The sequence below is a fragment of the Idiotropiscis lumnitzeri genome, chromosome 10 (assembly GCF_059441095.1).
Source record: "Idiotropiscis lumnitzeri isolate Australia: NSW breed Sydney's pygmy pipehorse chromosome 10, RoL_Ilum_1.0, whole genome shotgun sequence".
Lineage (NCBI taxonomy): Eukaryota > Metazoa > Chordata > Actinopteri > Syngnathiformes > Syngnathidae > Idiotropiscis > Idiotropiscis lumnitzeri.
Genome location: NC_142400.1, coordinates 19930181 through 19950077, shown reverse-complemented (window position 1 = coordinate 19950077; position 19897 = coordinate 19930181). Strand labels below are relative to the sequence as shown.

The window sequence follows — 19897 nt, the reverse complement described above, 5'->3', positions numbered from 1 at the left end:
TTTGGCACGGCAACCGAGACGTCATGCGGTTGCCTTACTTGCACTTTCATACATGACCGAATTTCTTAAGTAACTTGAGAAAAAACTCGCCCGAATAACAGTTTTCCCTAAATTACCATCTTTCGATTTATCGACATCTACTCGTGATATATTTACTACATTTTAAGAGCACCTAAAGTCGCCGAGGAATGACGTCACATCGTATCAGAATAATGACGCCGATCATTGTTTAAAAAAAAGAGAACGCTGTTAAAATTCAGAATTGGGTCAGCGGACTAATGAAGCACCAGTGAACACCCTATGGTTGTGACCTTCATTTTTTTTTATTAATGAAGCCTTACACAACGCTTGCCGGGACACGCAACCTGCTCGAGGGTGAGAGACGTCTGGCGTTCCCAGCATCTGCAGGCGGGAGTCGTAGCCGCTCTACCGGTCCGTTTGTGCGGGTACCTCCCGCTTTACTTCGGCAAACCGACAGACGATCCTGGTGAACGTCCGCGCCACCAATGCGTCTCGGCCCGGCTTTGGGTGAATGGTTATAACCACTGGGTGGGCAGACGCCAGACAGACGCCGAAAGCTTCTCTGGGGACTCCCAGGAAATCAGTCCTCGCTTCGACAGCCTGGCACCAACACGGCGCTCGCACACGCTGGTGTAGTTGCAGTAAGTTAGCCAGCCGGCAGACATGTACAGCATTTCATGACTGCTAGCACCGGCTAGTTGGCCCTCCTCATTCACATGCTACACATCCCTTTGCTAAAATAGATGTTTTTCATGACAATGTCATTAGCTAGCCGACGAATGACTGAGATGCATATCTTAAATGCAAATAGTCAGGGTTGTCGTTAACTTGGTCTGATGAGAAGTTAGCACAACGTGCACACCTGTTTTACCCCAAATACAACATCACTTGAGTGTTAGTACACAGCAGTCACATGTCAACCTATAGAATGTGATGCCCAATACATGGGCTATGGAAAACTTTACCATTACAAAGATAGTTTTGATGGTCATTGTGAGAGCTAATGCGTCTTGTGAGATTGCAGTTTTGTTAAACTACATCAAACATGAGTGTTGTTACAAATTCACGGTTTACTAAATATAAACACACAAAACAGCCAATTTACTGTTGCCAAACAGCATTCTTGTTATATCTTAATGCTGTACTGTGGTTCAGCGCACAACAATTTGAACGTTTGTCTCATTAGGTAATGTTTAGCGTGAGTAAAGTTGAATATTTCATCCAGATGGGGAGTAATTACATATAGTTTCAATACTGTGGTAGTTACATAGTTTATTGTAGTTTGCAGTTTTTATAGAACTTTACAGTTCATACATTATCATACGAAGTTGCTCTTAACATTATGCACTCTCGTGTAACTAAGTGAGGTGCCCAAACATAAGAGATTGGTCTAATTCTTAAAGGGATGCTTGATTGGCGTTAACATTGGCACTTATGTTATTGGTTTGAATGTAAAAGTGACTCACTACTAAAATTCCCCCACACTCTAAATAATTTTTTTTAGTGATGAGATTTCCGACTTTGGCTTGCCCACTTTGGGAGTTGTTTTTTTCTGGTTTCAGCGTCTACATAGCAGAGAGGCAAGCAAGGTGTTGCTCTAATTGTCCGTTTTGTTGTCTAACACGGCGACCGATCGCCAAAATGCAAATGCACATTACTACATTTGTCCACTTCAACCTGTGTAAGTATAAAAGCATTCTGCACAATAGCTTGGATTCATTGACTTCAAATGTGAGCTCATGAGATCATATCCACAAAATAAAAAATAGCGTGCTGATGACTTCTCCACTTACACAGGCTGAAGCGTACAAGAACACAAATGTGCACAAAAACCCTGACTGGTTATATTGCAGACATTTATCTATGCTAATCTTTTAAATGTGAGGAGACAGCCAGGCATCGATGTTTACACCTCCCATCCCACACGGGTAACAACATTATGTTCTTCAGCGGTGTTAAAATTACCAGCAGTGCTTAGGGCAGCAATTAACTTTTGGCCGCTAAACAAAAGACGCCAGCACCACAAAATTAGCTTCTTACTGGTGACTTGGTGCCGGGGATGCCTGGCTGTAGCCACTCATGCACGTTCGCATCCTCAAGCAGCTAATTCATGAAGTTGTGAGCGTCGCGGCGCGAGTGCATAAATTTTGGATGAACTCTTCAATGAATCCTGGCGGTGGTCTTCTTGAACGGTGTCCATCACGGCGCGGCATGTGCTTTTAGTCCAGGCCGCTTCGGTAGCGTCAAAGTTCAGCAAACCAAAAGTTCCAACGAGGGAAAGAAAAAGTTCCAGCGAGGAGGCCGACTCCATGGCCGAGTGTGGCCGCATTGGAATGCGTCATTTTGGCTGTTGCGTTTCAAATTTTTTGGAGTAGTGGGGACAATTCTTATCCAAATAATTGTGCATGTCTACTCATTCTGTAAATATCCTGACTGGTGCTTTTATGCCGCGTGTCCTCACTGTGATCAACAAAGAAGCAGAGTGCCAGTGTGTGCTCCCATCTATGAAGCTCTGCTCAAATCCACAGTTCCTCATTGTCATAAATCAGCCACGGAGAGGTTAATCCTTTTATATGTTGAAGTGGTCATAGGTAGGGATGTCCACATGAATTTTGGTGCCAATTGAGCACCGTTTTTGGACGTTGTAAGCAATGAAAGGACAATGATTTCCAATGGAGAGTTTATTATTGGTCCCTTTAGTGACTCTTGGAGTACCATGGGGAGAGCGGAGGGGGGCGCGGCCATATTCCAAAAGTAGCCGTTTTTCAAGTCATCACTTCTTTCCTAATTATTACCAAATGAATAAATAAGAAATAAAATGATAGCTTATTTCAGTTTCCTGATCAAAAAATATATGAACTGAGCTTGGGCCATCTTGGATATTGTCCTCTATTCTGTACTTATTGAACGATATCTTGGAATTAATGTAAAATCACAGAATATGAAGTGTATTTTAAATCAAAGACTGTTTTAATAGCTTTCTTTGATCCTTGAATACGATTTAAATGGAGTCATCGTTGGAGGATTTTTTTCTTAGAAACATTTCTCAAAACTGTCCACAAGCACCACATTCCAGCAGTGTTGGTTTGCAAGGCCAAGTGGTAACTTGGGTACGCTGTTTTGTTCTGAGATGATGTGCTAAAGATGTTCAGCTATAATGGTACAATATTTGCTAAGTAAGCAAATTCTTTTTTAAGTAAATCAAACTGAGTTAACTGAGTTAAAATATTTTTATCGCATGAATTTTTCAAAAGAAAATTGTCTTGATTTAACGCTTCAATTTTGACAGCCCTAATTTATATGTACATATATGTATCGGTATACATATATATGTATGTATTTATATGTCTCTCTCTCTCTCTCTCTCTCTCTCTCTCTCTGTGTGTATACTGTATGTATGTACAGTGGGTTGCAAAAGTATTCATACCCATGCGCAACATTCAATTTCTCGTCACAGAACAAAGGAAAAGTGTGTTTCAGCTGTTTGCATGAAAGAAAATGGCATAAACACAACACTGCATCACTGTTTTTGTTCATAAGCACACTTGACGTTTGGTGGATCTATCAAGTATTCACATCATTGCACCAAAATTCTTATTTTGAGTTAAAAAATATTGCACACCATCCAGTATTGCCTCACAATTTCACAAACCTGCATTTAGTCACACTTGACTCGTATAGGCTTGATTACCCCCTATGGATTGTGCCCAATAATCACCTCTCCACAGTCATCCCATACTTGTCAGCAGACAGACATGAAGTCCAAGGAGCTGTCCGAAGACCTCAGAAAGTACATCCTAGAGAATCATAAGGATGGACAAAGCTATGCTGCCATCGAAGGTTCATCAATGTGCCAAAAATTACTATTGCATCACTGGTCCAGAAGTGGAAGCATCACGGTACCACTGGGAAACTCTAATATGCACTAGTTCACAATATCCTACACCTTATCCCACACCTTACACCATCAAGGTTTCTAAAGACATGTTGAACACACTTCATCTGAAGGCTCGTTTGCTGTGTTACCACACATCTGAAAGACTCCAGCGATGTGGGAAAGAGTAATCTTATCTGATGAAATGAAATTGGAAAATTTTGGCCTGAACACCAGGAAGTATGCTTGGCGTAAAGTCAACACAGCTGTTGATCCGGCTCATACCATCCCTACCGTGAAACATGGAAGTGGGAAAGTAATGATATGGGGCTGTTTCTCTTGCTTCTGTCCTGTTCAGGTTGTCCTTTTACAAGTTACAATATATAATGCAAAATACATTAACATGAACATCTTCAAGGCTGCAAAAAGTCTGAACCTTGTGAGGAGGTTCACCTTTCTGCAGAATGATGATTCAAAACCTACAGCTTGAATGACACAAATGGAAGAAGAAATTCAAGGTTTTAGACTGGCCAAGTCAAAGTCTGGAACTCAACCCAAAAGAAAACTTGTAGCTGGATGTGAAGATTGAGATCACCAAGGAACCGGACTCAGCTAGAGCGGTATTGAAAAGAGGAGTGGGCCAAACTGTCCAAACATTGCGCAAAAGTCATTGCAAAGCGATTGGAAGCTGTTATTGCTGCCAAAGGCGCTGCAACCAAGTACTGACTATGACTTGATGACTTTGTGTGAATACTTTTTACCATTGAGTACTTGTGAAAAAAAAAACAGCGATGGATTATTGTGTTTGTGCTCTTTCCTTTCATGCAAACGGGTGAAACACACTTTTTCTTTGTTCTGTGCCTAGAAATTGATTGTTGCTCTCGCAGGTATGAATACTTTTGCAACCCACTGTCTATGTATATAGTAGTGATAGACCGATATGCTTTTTCCAGGGCCGATACCAATACTGATTATTAGTAGTCATGGAGTCCGATAAGTGGTCAAAATGTGTCAAAGTGTCAAAAATCTCAAAACTTAAAACTCCAAAAGAATTAACTGACTTAATTTAAATGCATTTAAACATATATTTATTAAACGGCGTTAGTGATTTACAACATGTTAAAGCTTTTTTAGTTTTAAAAGTCTAACAAAAAGTGCACTGAGCTCCCAGGCTCAGCTGCATGTCTTATTGTTCAATGAAAACAAACATCTCTTTAAAGTTTACTAGAGCAAATCGTTTTCTTTTAGTTTTGAGTTGTAGTAGACTGACCTTAATTCAAATTTGGGCAAAGTCTGTTGCCTTACCTTCCTCTGCACGCAGGACCGCTCCCATAGTGTGTGCGATGCAAATGGAAAAAAACAAACTGGCAACTTACTGCTGATTGGCTGCTATCCACTGCACAAGGAACCAATCAGATGTGCTGTGGGCAGGCCAATCTACTTCTGCAGGCAAGACCACAAGCACAGCAGAGAGAGAAGAGAGAAGCGCTCTGCAGCGAGCCAAAATAAAATGGCTTTTAATTTATCGGCCTTGAAAGTTAAAAAAAAAAGCCTAATTGCCAAATGCCAAATATTGGCACCGATAATTAGCCCGGCCCAAATTCGGTCTATTACTAGTATATAGTTATGTATATTTATGTGTAAATTTGAATATGTCATAGTTAGATTTTGGATACAAACTTCTAAAATTTGACTCATGTAAAACTACATTGATAGTAAAATGAAATCATCCGAGCAGAACTAACAAACCTTTTGTGACACATTCTTCCACCAGAAATTGAAGGAGTCTTGCTATGTGAGCACGGCCACTTGAGACATGTGAGCCTCAACTATTCTGTCTCAGACTGCCTTTACCCTGAGTAGAAGGTTGAACATTTTGATAATGTCGAGCCGCCGAAAGTCGACCACGCCTTGCATGGTGCTACCCTCTGACGAGTTGGAGGCGACAACTGAAAGGACAATGGAAGTAGAGGCTGAGGGGGTGGAGGGGACGGTGGATGAGGTTCAAACAGCAGTGGAGCTGGATCAAACAGTAGTGGTTGTCCCCACTCCACCAGATACCGGTAAATGTGTTTTGGCCCACTCTGCCCTGTTCAGTCACTCCAAATCATTCTTCAAATCCAACTTATTTGTTTCAATTCATGTTTTGCTGTCTTTGTAGGTGAATCCAACAGCCTGGAGGACAAAGAGGTCCTCAGTCCATCAGTAAAGTGTACCCCTGCAACTCCCCCTGAGAGTCAGGGTAGTGACCAGCTGTGCAAGGATCAGCAATGTGACACGCTCGAAGAAGTTGGAGCAGGCGCTATCTCGCTAAGCAAAACCCCGATCATGAGGTTGAAGACCAAATCTGAACCCAAGAGGATAGCCGTGTCCCTAAAAACTTCAGATGAAGCCCTGGAGTATTATGAAGGAGGCGGTGAGGGTGATGTGGAAGCAGAGCAGCAGCCAATCGAAGCGCCACTGGGACCAATGGCGCCTGTCGAGATGCTCCTGCATGACTCCATGAAGCTTGGAGTCGGAAACTTCCTGGTTAGCCAAGCTTTAGAGCAGCCGAGGAAATCATCAATTTTAAATCCCACTGTTATTCCTCCTGGCCTGGCACAGGTAGGGTGTAGGAAGGTTTTATTACAAGTCTAGCATAAATAGTTACATGTTATAGACCCTGTTGTAACAAAAGCATCCAAACTTAGACTTTTTAATAATTTGGTTGTAACATTTAAATGTTCTTGCATTGCCTGCAAAAACAAATTCTTTGTCCTTTTTTGTGATATTGATACTCTCTCTCCTCTTCTTTTCAGGTACTTTCTGCTTTCCAGGCCCAGCAGAATCCATCAGCTCAACCCCAATTGCTGATTCCCCTTAGCAGCATTCCCTCTTACAGTGCAGCTATGGACATCAACCCTTTGCTGGGTAGCACTTACAAGAAGTTTCCCTATCCCTCCATGGCTGAGATCAGTAGTCTGGCAGGGCAGACGCAGTTCACGGAAGAGCAAATTAAGGTGTTAAAAGGCGTTGGGTCAATCATATATGCTGAAAAAGATTATCCTTACAAAGGTCAAGCTTAATTCACAAAATGACTGGATGCCCTTTTATTTTTAGGTGTGGTTCTCAGCCCAGCGGCTGAAGCACGGCGTCAGCTGGACCCCAGAGGAGGTCGAGGAGGCCAGGAGGAAACAGTTCAATGGCACTGTACATACAGTTCCTCAAACCATTACTGTCATACCTGCTCACCAGCTCTCTGCTGCCAATGGTCTGCAGTCCATTCTGCAGACCTGCCAGATTGTGGGCCAGCCTGGCTTGGTGTTCACGCAGGTAGGTGGACAAAGAATATCTGCGGTCAGCGCTGACCTATCCTCTGCGTACGTGATTGGGCTAATGAAATCAGTTGTCGAGACCAAATATCATTGAGCGTTCTTCATATCAGGCTAACATAAGCAAATTAGTGTAGCGGTTGGCAATAAGCATAAAGGAAAACTTTCTTTGACACGACATGAGATCTTGAAAGTAGTGGCTGTGTTATAATTATGTGTTTATTCTTGTTAGATTCTTACAAACAGGCAGCATAGTGAAGCAGTGGTTCATGTCCTGGGGGTTAAGATCGGGGATGTCGATTGTGGCTATGTAAAGCCCTTTGAGACTGTCTGTGATTAAGGGCTATACAAATAAAATTGACTTGACTTGACATGTCTGCCTCACAGCACTGTGGTTTGGGGCTTGGATTTGGGCTTTTGCCTTTCTGGTCATATCGTGCTTCCTTCCACATTTTAAAAACATTCTCCTTTGGTTGATTGAAGACTTTGAATTGTCTATAGGTGGGAATGGTTAAATGGTCTTTCACTTGTAATGCGCCTTTCCACCAAAAAGTCCTTCACATTGCTGTTACGTCTTCCTGCTGATGATAAACCATCAGGAGCAACTAGGGGGTACAGAATCTTGCTCAAGGATACTTCAACATGGTCACCATGGCCAGGGATCAAACCCACAACCTCTCGGTTAGGAAACGACCACTCTACCAATGAGCCACGTTATTTGTCTTTATGTGCCCTGTGATTGGTTGGTAACCAGTTCAGGGTTTGGCCCTCCTCTTGACCAGAGACAGCTGGAATAGACTTCAGCTGAGCTCGTCACAACCCGAATGAGGACATGCAGTATAGGATCGATGGATGGTTTCGGACAGTATTAGTCAAGGTTCTGTATTTTTGTAGCTGTTTTCATAAATTATTCGACATAGTTTATATTGTGCAGTGTGCACAGGACGTTTAATCATGAGTGTCGCTCATATGCAATCGAGTAGTATTGTACTGTACTATTTTCTTAGTATGACTTATTACTGCCTGTATATCTGCCAATTTCCCTCTACTGCATTTTTCTAATATGTTACACTTCGTACCAATTGAAAGCTTTTAGCTTTTGTGTGGTAAAAGCCCCCCTCCCTTTTTTTTCTAGCTCCCCCTTTATTCAGTTACAGACAGGGTTAATGTTCTTTTAGTCCGGCACTTATGTGGACAAGCCATGGGTTCTTACGAGATCTAGGTGTCATTTCAACCTATTTTGTGGTTGCAAAAAGCATTCAAAAATAAATGACCAACAGGTTACTTTATGTATTACAAATTCAAGTCTTCTCTTATTTTGTTATGTTGTGACAATGTAGTAGTGATCATGTTCGTGATGAATCAACAATATAATATCTGTGTTATGTAACCTGTCTCTTTTGTGCCATTCAAATGAATGTTAATTCATTGTTGTTTGGAAGGCTCAAACGACATTATGGACAACGTGTATGTTGCTAATCAGCTAAGATTACCTTAAGGTATCGAGGTTCATTGCGATGCGTGTTGTGTGAAACGTGTCCTAAGATAGTGTTGTGCAAGGTGTGTCAGAAATGTTCCTGAACTGATTTTCCTAAAGCTATCTCACAAACCCAAATTTCCTATGAGTCTTCTATTTCCGTCTGGGTCATAGGATCAATCAACAAAAGGGATCCTGTGACCTTTTCGTTCAGTGCACAAGGTGAAAGTTTGTAGCCGGCCAACTGGCAGCTACTCCACCATGAAAACACTCCTGCTCGCAATGACCTGACCATCTGACAGTTACTGGCCGAGAAGAACAATTCCGTGTTGGCTCAGTGTGATTACTTTTTTTTTTTGCTGTTTCCCAAGCTCAAGAGGGTCATGAAGGGGACCTGGTTTAAAGACACGGACGGCACCTACATGACTGTGAGGTCAAACTGTGAGGATCCCAGAAGAATCTTAACAGGAGTGTATGAATGCATACAATACAATACAATGCAAATTTATTTTTATAGCACATTTCACAGCCGATGGAACTGTAACAAAGCACTTTCCATATGGTGTAATATAAATTAGCAGGTAATAACACAAATTAAAACACAAACACATTTACAATAGATACCAGAAGAACAGCAGAACAGTAACAGTCTCATGTTGAGTTGAGATAAAGAATAAAAATGTCTTCAAACGAGTTTTAAAAGTGGACAGAGAGGGGGGCCTTGCCTAATATTTAAAGGAAGCTCATTCCATAGGGAAGAACCGGCAACAGAAAAGGCACAATCCCCCCTGAGGCTGTGCTTAGTCCTCGGCACCTCCAGGAGCATTTGGCCCATTGGCCTGAGGCAGCGGGCAGGTGCGCTGGGGTGGAGGAGCTCAGAGAGTTACGCTGGGGCGAGGCCATTTAAACCTTTGAAGACAAACAGAAGTATCTTGAAGCAAACTCTAAAGTGCACTGGGAGCCAGTGAAGAGAGGCAAGATTGGTGTGATGTGATCTGTCTACTGAGCTCCAGTTAAAAGGCGAGCGGCAGCGTTTTGGACCAGCTGGAGGCGCTTGAACGAGGACTGGCTGACTCCAAAGTCAAGTGCATTGCAGTAATCTAGCCTGGATGTAACAAATGCATGGATTACTATTTTTAAGTGCTTTTGGGAAAGAAAGGGCTTCACTTTAGCAAGCTGCCTAAGACGAAAGAAGCTGGATTGAACAACAGCACTGATCTGCTGTCCAGTTTAAAACCCTAGTTTGAAACTGTTGGCTTTTGATAAGATGTCAGGGGGCCAAGATCAACAGGATTGAAAGTAGAAGGACCATTGGGACCGAACACCATAACCTCTATCTTCTTTTCATTGAAATTCAGGAAGTTAAGTGACATTACAGTATTCTTATTACAGTATTCTTATTACAATACTTCTATCACTGTAGTATTTCTACCACTGCAGGATGTTCACTATTACAGTACTTTTATCATTGCAGTACTTTTATCATTGCAGTATTTTTCTATCATTGCGGTACTTTTACTATTACAGTACTTTTACCATTGCAGTACTTTTACCATTGCAGTACTTTCATCATTGCAGTATTTTTCTATCGTTGCAGTACTTTTACTATTACAGTACTTTTACCATTGCAGTATTTTCTATCATGCAGTACTTTTCTATCATTTCAGTACTCTTACCATTACAGTACTTTTATCATTGCAATATTTTTATGATTGCAGTATTTTCAATCATTCAGTAGTTTTTATCATTACAGCGTTTCCCCCTCCGTATAATGGACAAACATTAGGAGTGTTTCCTTACACTTAGATACGTTTATACTGTGTATATTTGCATGCTTTTTCTGAATGTCTGCTGCTAATGTTATACATTAACGGCTACATTACGCCGCCGACTCTGTGTGATCTATATCTTTGCTGCTGTAACACCTCAAATTTCCCCATTGTGGGACTAATAAAGGACATCTTATCTTATCTTATCTTATCTTATCCAAATTTTTATATCCTCTAAGCAGGACAAAAGTGGTCTCAAGGAGAAAGCGTCTTTTTTGCTCTGCCGGACATAGTTCTGACTGTCATCTGCATAGCAATGGAAGGAAATTCCATCTTTTCGTAGGATGGAACCTAGGGGCAGCAAGTATAACGAAAACAGCGAGGGCCCCAAAACGGAACCCTGTGGGAAACCTTGCAACAAAGGGGCAGAGCGGGACTCGGTGCAACCTAGGCGAACACAGAAGGTCCTGCCAGTCAAATAGGATCTAAACCATTCTAGAGCGCTACCACTAATGCCCACCTAGTGCTGTAAACGCGCCAGAAGAATATTGTGGTCTACAGTGTCAAACGCTGCGGTTCGATACATAGTATACATAGTCTCCAGTGTTGTTTGCCAGAAGAATATCATTTAACACTTGTAACAGGGCTGACTCTGTGCAATGCATTTTCTTGAAACCTGACTGCAAAACCTCCATGACGTGTTCATCCAAAAAGGATCGCAAATGCATGTGCACCAAGTTTTCCAAAATTTTAGAAATAAAAGTTGCAAGTGTGCGTAGCTCCTCCGATCGGCGAGCTCTGGGAAGCTCTCGCAGAAGTTGTTGATCGACATCGCGTCGGAGAACACCCGGATGGCAGTGCAGTCGAAGCTCCTCTGCACAGCTGATGAGTCGTACCAAGCAGGGCTCTCAAACGTGCCACCACGGAGTACATCCATGCGTTCATAATCGAGCAGGGGGACGAAACGTGTTTTTGCTCCCACTTCCGCCTTGGAGGGAGTGCATAGACGTGGAAGTTCCTCCGGGATGTCGTCAGGCAACGTCTTACCCCAAATATACTCAAACGCAGCTTAATCGCCGACTGCGCACTGTCGGTCCAGCAGAGACTGGCGATTATACATCAGCGTGAGTCCGTGAGCAACGCACACATCACCAGAAAGAAAATCCGATAGCTCAAGAGCAGGCGTGGGCAAACTTTTTGATCCGTGGGACACAATGGGTTCTAAAATTTGACAGAGAGGCAGGACCAGGAGCACATGGATGTAGTGTTTTGGGAACCTCGATTCATCGGAGAATAGAATACATATAGTATATAGAGAAAATATATGCTTTAATTTTAAATGAAAATGAACAAACGCATTCCAACAAAATATCTGCCTTAGAGTGCACCTCTTAGTGGGGACACATCAGAATTACAGGGAAAATAAAACATGAACAAGGTTTACTTATTTGATTTTTTTTTTTAAGTTCGGCGGGCCTTATTGAAACATGTGGCCCCCAGGCCGTAGTCTGCCCATGTCTGCTCAAGAGGGTCGCTGAGAACACCAGCGTATGTACGCCACCTTGATCAAAAAAAAAAAAGAAAAGTTTAGTTTGGATTTGTCTAGTCAAAGTCCGAACCATTGATGGGTGCTGTCAATCAAGACGGAGCATAATTACATTAAAAAAAAATTCTCTTTGGTTTCCTCTCACATTCCAAAAACATGCATTGTAGGTTAACTGAACACTTCAAATTATTCCTAGGTGTGATTGTGAATGTGTATGGTTGTTCGTCTGTGTGCCCTGCGATTAGAAATCAGTTCAGGGTGTACCCCGTCTACTGCCCCAAAACAGCTGGAATCCAGCACCCCCATGACCCTCTTGAGGAAAAGCAGCTTGGAAAATGGATGGATGGATGGTTGTTTTTCAATGATTGTGTGGGAGTAGTAGCAGTAGAGGAGTTTCTTTGTCACCAATTACTGTTATGTGTTTTCAGGTCGCTCCAGGAGGCAATCTTCCAGTGACCAATCCTATCACCCTGACGGTGGCAGGATTGCCAAGCCAGTCCCAAAGCTCCAGCAGAGTTTCCTGCCAGTCGACACCAACAAATAATGAGCTCAAACGGGCTACCACTGTACAGCCCCCCTCACTTTCCCCACAGGTATAGCTTTCTTTCTGACCCTGACTCTCAGCGCAGTAGTTTATATATTAATGCATTTGGCAATATCAAACTACACAACTGTTTAACATGTAACTGTACCTTTCTCTTTGGAAGGAGAACTCTGCCCTCAGTGCTGACACGTTCAGTATGCGTCCCAAGAAGTCCAAAGAGCAGCTGGCGGAGCTGAAAGCCAGCTACCTTAAAAACCACTTTGTCAGTGATGCAGAAATTGCCCGTTTGATGAAGATCACCAATCTGACCAAGGGAGAGATTAAAAAATGGTTCAGTGACACCAGGTACAACCAGCGCAACTCCAAGAACAGCAATGTCATTGTTTTCCACGACGGTGGCGGCAGAGGAGGCGGCAGCTGTAGCAGCGGCGCTAACGCTACCATTGTCATTGACTCAAGTGATGAAACCCCGGCATCTCCTCACCCTCCATGCACGCTACCTGTGAAGGAGAAGGAGACGCGGCCCAAGACGTGGAATCCGTTCCCAGACTTCACTTTGCAGAAGTTTAAAGAGAAGACACCAGAGCAGTTGGTGGTGTTGGAGGAGAGCTTTGAGAAGAGCAGCACGCCGTCTGATGAAGAACTGAGTCGCTTGAGAACAGAGACTAAACTGACACGGCGTGAGATTGATGCCTGGTTCACAGAAAGACGGAAAATGCCAACAATCAGCACTTCCTCCCCAGAGTCTTCTGAGGCAGGACGTATTGATGCCGGTGGAGCTGGCAAAGCTGGAGAGAGCACTGCTGCGTCACGTGCCGCTTCCTCCTCTCGTAAAGGTAGTCAAACTCCACCTGGAGGCCGCAGTAAGCTGGTGCCAACCAGCAGCTGCAACAACAACAACTGCGGCAGCATGAGCAAAGACATCAAAGATAAGACTAAAAAGACTCCAGAGCAACTCCACATTTTGAAAAGTGCCTTTGTGCGGACTCAGTGGCCCACAACAGAAGAGTACGACCAGCTCGTCGAGGAGAGCGGCCTCCCACGACCCTACATTGTCAGCTGGTTTGGGGACTCACGGTACTCCTGGAAGAACGGCAATCTGAAATGGTTCTTTCAGTATCAAAGTGGCAACGTGGAAGGTCCGAATGGTGGTGCAAGCAACAAAATGGGAGCAGGCGGCAGTCGAAAAAGACGCGTTCGAAATCGTGGTTGGGGGAGATCCCGAACTCGAAAGCATTCAAGGCGGTCAGCATCTTTTGGTTCAGACTCGGACAGATGCCCCCCGCCAAAGAAATTCAAGAGTGGGAGGGACATCTTGAAGGAGTATTACCTGAAACACCGCTTCCTCAATGAGCAGGACCTGGATGAGCTTGTCACCAAGACCAACATGAGCTACGAACGGGTAACAAAATGTTTTTTACTTGGCATGTAGTTGTAACATCCTCTCCTCAAAAGCCTGTTGGCCTATTAACAAATTAACAAAAGTATTTCAACACTCTATATTGTCCATAGGTGTGACTTTGTGAGTGTGAATGGTTGCTTGTCTATGTGATGCCCTGCGATTGGCTGGCGACCAGTTCGGGGTTAACCCGCCGTCCACCCGAACACAGCAGGGGTAGCTTCCAGTATGCCCACGCCCCTAGTTAGGCTATGTGGTTTGGAAACTGGATGGATGAATTGGTGGAAGTACTTATCAAACACTGTGCCACAATTCTAACAAACACAACTGTTTCTTTAAACTGAGCAAAGTATGGCATGGAACCATTAATTTCTACTGCAAGGTGTGAGTCATCGATATAAATAGTGTGTCATCATGCCAGTGTAAAACGCTGTAGAATGCTCATTAAGACAGCAAAGACAAAAGGAAACACAACAAAGGACAAAAATGGAGAGGACCCAGCATTTAGTGTTCTTTCTTTTTCAATCAACCAAGGTCACTCTGAGGAACACCCTTTAAGTGTCACACCACCGCCGCTCCCCCAACAGAAGGGTCTGAAAAAGTCATAATCAGAAGTTTTTGGGGTATACCTTTCACAAGAGAAATTTGCTCTCTATATTGAATCAAATCAAATTACACTGCTTGGTTGAAACAGGGATTTTACTTAAATTAATAGTACATGTCCTTTGCTGGGCGACACGGTGGATGACTGGTTAGCGCGTCCGCCTCACAATTCGGACGTGCAGGATTCGATTCCGGCTCCGCCCATCCTGTGTGGAGTTTGTATGCTCTCCTCATCCCTGCGTAGGTTTTCTCCAGGTAGTCCAGTTTCCTCCCAGATTCCAAAAACATGAAAGGTAGGTTAATTGAACACTCCAAATTGTCCCGAAGTGAGATTTTCAGTGTGAATGGTTGTTCGTTTAGGTGTGCCCTGCGGTTGGCTGGCAACCAATTCAGGGTGTACTCCGCCTACTACCCAAAGACAGCTGGGATAGGCTCCAGCATGGCCGTGGCCCTTGTGAGGCGAAGTGGCTTGGATGATGGATGAATGTCCACTACTGCCAAATAATTAGATTATTGCGACTCCGAATTTATTTTCTGGAATAAATTATCATTGGTCACACCCATGGTGGAAAAGTTTTTAATTGGTTAGGGTGACCAGATTAAAATTAAAAGCCTAAAAACTTCAGTTTTACTGAAAATTAAATGTACAATAAATTCTCACCAGGAGCTAAATTCAGTGACTTTTTTTCCTAACCTTTTTTGCTTCCTGCTGGTGCAGCAATGTAGTTTCTCCTGAAAAAAAGTATTTATCTCCTGCCCCTGCAACTTGAGTTGACTTGCAGCTCTTCTGATTTTGGTTCGTCAAACACATTTTAAAATGTTTCCACGTACCCCCTGCAATGTGCTCACGTGGTAGTCATTGCTGTTTGGTGCATTGAATGAGTATAGTATGTTTGAGATGTACTACAGTTTGAGTGGGGGGGGGGTCATTGAATGCACCTTGAGTCATCTGCCGAACATGAGTGAGTACAGTACTTGCTTTCTTTTACTTCTCCACACAGCGATCGGTTGTTGCAAGCAAGCACTCTTTTTTGTGGGTGGGTGGGTTTTGGGTCAAAGCCTTGTTTCTGAAGCTAAAAATTACAGCAAAAAAGTCTGTTCTTCATGTCTTTAAATTAAATTAAGCAAGTAATGTTGCTGTAACCGCTTTCACTAAATGCATTTTCAGGGTACGTTGGCACAAAATAACCTCGCCATTCGACATTGGAAATGGGCTGTTATAAATGCTCAGTTCGCCTTTGGTCTGACTACATTTCCCATGATTCTTAGACACTGGAGCTGGAAGTAATTCTCGTTCCAAAGGTTTTTGAAAGTTAAATTCCTTTTTAATTAGTTTATTGAATTTTGGAGAGAAAAAAAACTTGTTGAACGTGATTTTCAAATCTTTGTATTGAGTTCTTATATGTTTGACATATAAAAATATGTCATATGTAAACATGTGTCCTAACTTCTTTGAAATTTTAGTTGTACTTATCTGTAGGCTTGCAGGTTGTTTCATTTGTTCACTATAATGTAAAAATAATGAGGGTGGCTATGTGTTTGCATAAAATAGCCCAATATACTTTTGAGTGTTACAGCTCAGATGACAACTCCAGTTAAGTATTCCTCTCGTCTCTTTTTTGTTCCATGAAGGTGCGAGAATGGTTTGCTGAGGTCCAGAGACGCCTGGACGTGGGTGCAGACCCCTTCCAGGAGTCGGCTTTGGACATGGTGGACGGAGGCGAGGGAGCTGATGAAATAAGGGGGGAGGCATCACATGCCAACAAGGTGCCAAGAGGCGATGGAATGGGGGGTGAGGAGGTGGATGAAGAAGATGAAGAGGATACAGATGACAGTGAGGTTTGGGAGCCGTCACGCAGTGTGAGGAAATCTTTGTCTGTATCTGAAGACTAAAGACTCTGTGCACAAGGCTCAATGGAAACACTGAATATGTTCCAAGTATTTCCAAATGGTGTCAACATGAGACTAACACAACTATTATTATAATTATTAGCTGCATCTCCCTTTCTCGGCCCTCACCTGACTGACGTTTATTAAAATGACCTAAGCAGCATTTTTGTCACAACTAAATGAAAACTGAACATTCGGCATTAAACAAATACAAAAAAACTAAACAAAAAACAATCATCAAATGGAATTGATGAGAAATGAGATATGGATATGCCATATGTGAAAAGTGGTTGTTAATTAAGGGCACCATGAGGAGGGATTTTTTTTTTTATATTGACTGCTAAGTCCCTTTAAAACGTATTGCTGCATTTCCAATTTGAAATTCAATTTCCTGCGAATGTTCACCCCGCTTCCCTACAAAGTAAAATGTGACTTCCCTTATGTGTTTACAAGGTCGCCCCTCGTCAGAACACCTTGCACTCACACAGTGGACCTGTTCTATAATATTGTATGTATCGCAGCTTTTAAAGCTATAGTCACCTAAATGAGAATGAACGAGTTTACATTGAATGATCTTGAAAGTCCGTGACGTATAAAGGCCTAAAGCAACATGAGCCAAAGTACATGAACAGTGAATGAGTGCCAGCGTATTTGTTGAAGGATGTTTATTCAAGTCTTCCTTTGATAGTGGTTACTAGTCGACTTTTTAAAAAGGAAAACAAAAAAATGGTGAAAAAACTGTACGTTTATTATGCACTTCAATTGACATTTTTTTTTGCACCTTTTGACACAACAAGCCCCGTGCTGTTGTTACTTTTTATATATTGGCTCTGAAACGTTGCCAAATTGCAATTTGTTGTTTCTCAACCTCCAAAACCAACCAACCAACCAAACAGTGTTTAGCTGCAGTTAGTGGTGTAAATGAAATGTACCCACTGCACCTCAATCATCAGTTAAACCTAATTCACGTAAAAAACAATCATGACATCAACTCAACTACTGGCCTGACATATTGTTCTCGTAACATTATTTCAGACAGTTTAAATCATAAAGCACCTGATCTAAACTTGTTTCAAATGCACTTTTTCTGCCACATAGTGGATGAAATTTGAATTTGGCACCTTATTGTATCATGCAAAGGCTCTAAGAGTCCATATTTGTTTTATGACTAAACCAGTATTTTTGCCTTCTTTTTTTTTTAATGTTTTCATGCTGTTCATTGTCGCTGAGGAGGAATCGTACCAGTTTATCCACTTTTCTAATAATATGTAAATGGTGTTGGATGTTTCATGGCTCCGTAGAATCAGCCGCCACTTTCTTTCGCTTTATTGCACACTTTGAGCCACATTTTCAATACCTTTGGGGGAAAACAATGCTTGGATGACATTTTGTATTGTTGCAAATCATGTGTCACTTGACTTTATGACGGACTTTGGAGGACATATTAGCAGTGTCCTTCCGGTCGTCTTCTCACAGCAAGCTAACAGATGACACGATAAGGACATGTTCAATAGCTGTAATGTGTTTATGGCCTCTTGCTTCGCCGAAAGAGAACTGTTGTAAGGAATGACTACCAGCTGCCGTTTCCACGGCCACTGCAAGGATAATATCCCCACGCCACCCAGTACCATGTTGACTGTTGTTAACTTACACAGACAAACTGCACCTACATGTGCCTACTTGGCTTGTGGACTTGTTGCAAGAGGATCTCCCCATGTCGTCACAAAGCACTTACGGTAGCCTTTCTCAAAGCAAATGGGGATGCATGAGCAAGATGCGCTTGCTGCCGATACTACAACTGCCTGTTTTGATGTTAAACATTGTAAACTTCTGTCCATGACCTTGCTTTAATGTTTGGCTTCTGATTTACTTTCTGGTATTATGCCACCTTGTATTTGTCATCCATGCTACATGCTAGCACCTTTTGACTATCTCAAAAGCATTTTCAGCCTGCCTGGTATAAGCTCACTAAGCTAGCTCGCTGATTGCAACTGAATGAGCAGAAATCTTTGACACATTATTTGTTGTAATGTGAATAGAAAGTGCCTGGGCATGAAAAAGAACAAGATGTTGTACCTTATATACATGTATACCGAGCTTTTTTTTTTTTTTACCTTCTTGTCAATTACTGCATGCAATAAGTACGTCGAACAACTGCTCATTTTGTACATATATGTGTGTGTTTGTTTGGGTTGGTATTGTTGGCGCAGTGGTTTGCGAATCTGAAGCTAAACAAGTGGTATGTATGATTTAGGAGTCTAACTGTCTTTCCCAAATGATTAACAGCATAAACAGTCGCGTCAGTCAGCTCAGAACACTTTCATTAGCAAGCCTGAGTCATTTTCTTAATTCTGTGTCCTTCTAAGCATTTACGTTTTTTGGGGGGAGTTCTTTCTGCTGTGCATTCTGCTGCTTATTTTAGTCCACAGATGAGGTCTAAGCCTACCCCAAAGTATTTTACTAGCCTGCTTGGAAATATTTTCTATGTTTTTATCAATGACGAGTGTCTTTACAACCAAATAGTTTATTTACTGCGCACACTTAATTGTGTTCGAAAGTGAAAGTGAACTACAATTCATTTTGAGCTTTTGCTCGGGTTTCTTTTGGGTACTTTGGTTGCAAGGAATATAAAATCACAACTCACTTGAAAAGAAGAGCACTTTATTGGAAGTAATACTTAAAATCAGTAGGAGTTAGACCATGTCATTTACAAATGCTACTGTTACAATGCGGCCCGAGTAAATGATGTGCACAAATAATAGTGTTGGCAGCATGTATCACTTTTTTGACGTGCTCCGTTCGGTATGATGATAAAAGTGCTGTGCCTTCTCAGTGGGTTTTGATTTCATATCATGTATGATATATCCTACTTGCAGTAGAGCTAGTATCGTGAGTAGTTAAGCTGCTGTAATATTATATGCATACCTTTTTGTCATGAAAGTCCATCAGTACACTCTCTTATCCTTGTTGTTTATACCTGTGCTCTTTGAATGTTTTGCAAATGTTTTCACCACAGCTTTTTCAATGAAATACACTTTGTCACAATAATCTGTTTTGTTCTCTCCCACGCTCATTTTGTCTTAAAAATTGAACACTTCGCTCTTTCGCTTCAATCACACACTTTCCAGGGCTGGGCAAACTCTCAGATGTCCCATTATAAAATGTATACATGGAGTTGCTGGAGTGAATACAGATTTTTTATTGACAGCTTCCTGCCTACTGGCGGTTCACCTTATTAAAATCAAAAAGAGCTCTCGTAAACGAGCTGTATGTGAATTAGACTTTTTGCACCATCTTGCACATGATACGTATGAGAGACAAGGTGAGGGAAATTGTTGTGCAGGGTCATTTGTACTGTAACATATTACTGTATATTCCAACTTCTTCCCACATAAAAAAAAAATGTATGTTAGGTACCGGTACATTGAGGCTCTAAATTTTACGTGTCAATGTCAATGTGAGT

General features: G+C 42.2%; 1 protein-coding gene across 1 annotated transcript; it reads left to right on the top strand.

Moving 5' to 3' along the window:
- The first annotated feature begins 218 nt into the window (after positions 1-218).
- zhx1 (zinc fingers and homeoboxes 1) lies at positions 219-19482 on the top strand. The gene is made up of 8 exons (XM_088307249.1): positions 219-662; positions 5670-5958; positions 6057-6499; positions 6694-6894; positions 6995-7207; positions 12427-12591; positions 12706-13944; positions 16177-19482. Exons 2-8 carry the CDS (start codon positions 5778-5780, stop codon positions 16435-16437), a joined length of 2703 nt encoding a protein of 900 aa, XP_088163375.1. The 5' UTR covers positions 219-662; positions 5670-5777; the 3' UTR covers positions 16438-19482.
- The last annotated feature ends 415 nt before the right edge of the window (positions 19483-19897 follow it).

Bases quoted from the DNA above. Each gene is read 5' to 3' on its own strand.
- zhx1 (XM_088307249.1), top strand. From the start codon at position 5,778: ATGTCGAGCCGCCGAAAGTCGACCACGCCTTGCATGGTGCTACCCTCT. The intron at 7,208-12,426 runs GTAGGTGGACAA...ATGTGTTTTCAG, and splicing joins CTGGCTTGGTGTTCACGCAG to GTCGCTCCAGGAGGCAATCT. The intron at 12,592-12,705 runs GTATAGCTTTCT...TCTCTTTGGAAG, and splicing joins CCCCCTCACTTTCCCCACAG to GAGAACTCTGCCCTCAGTGC.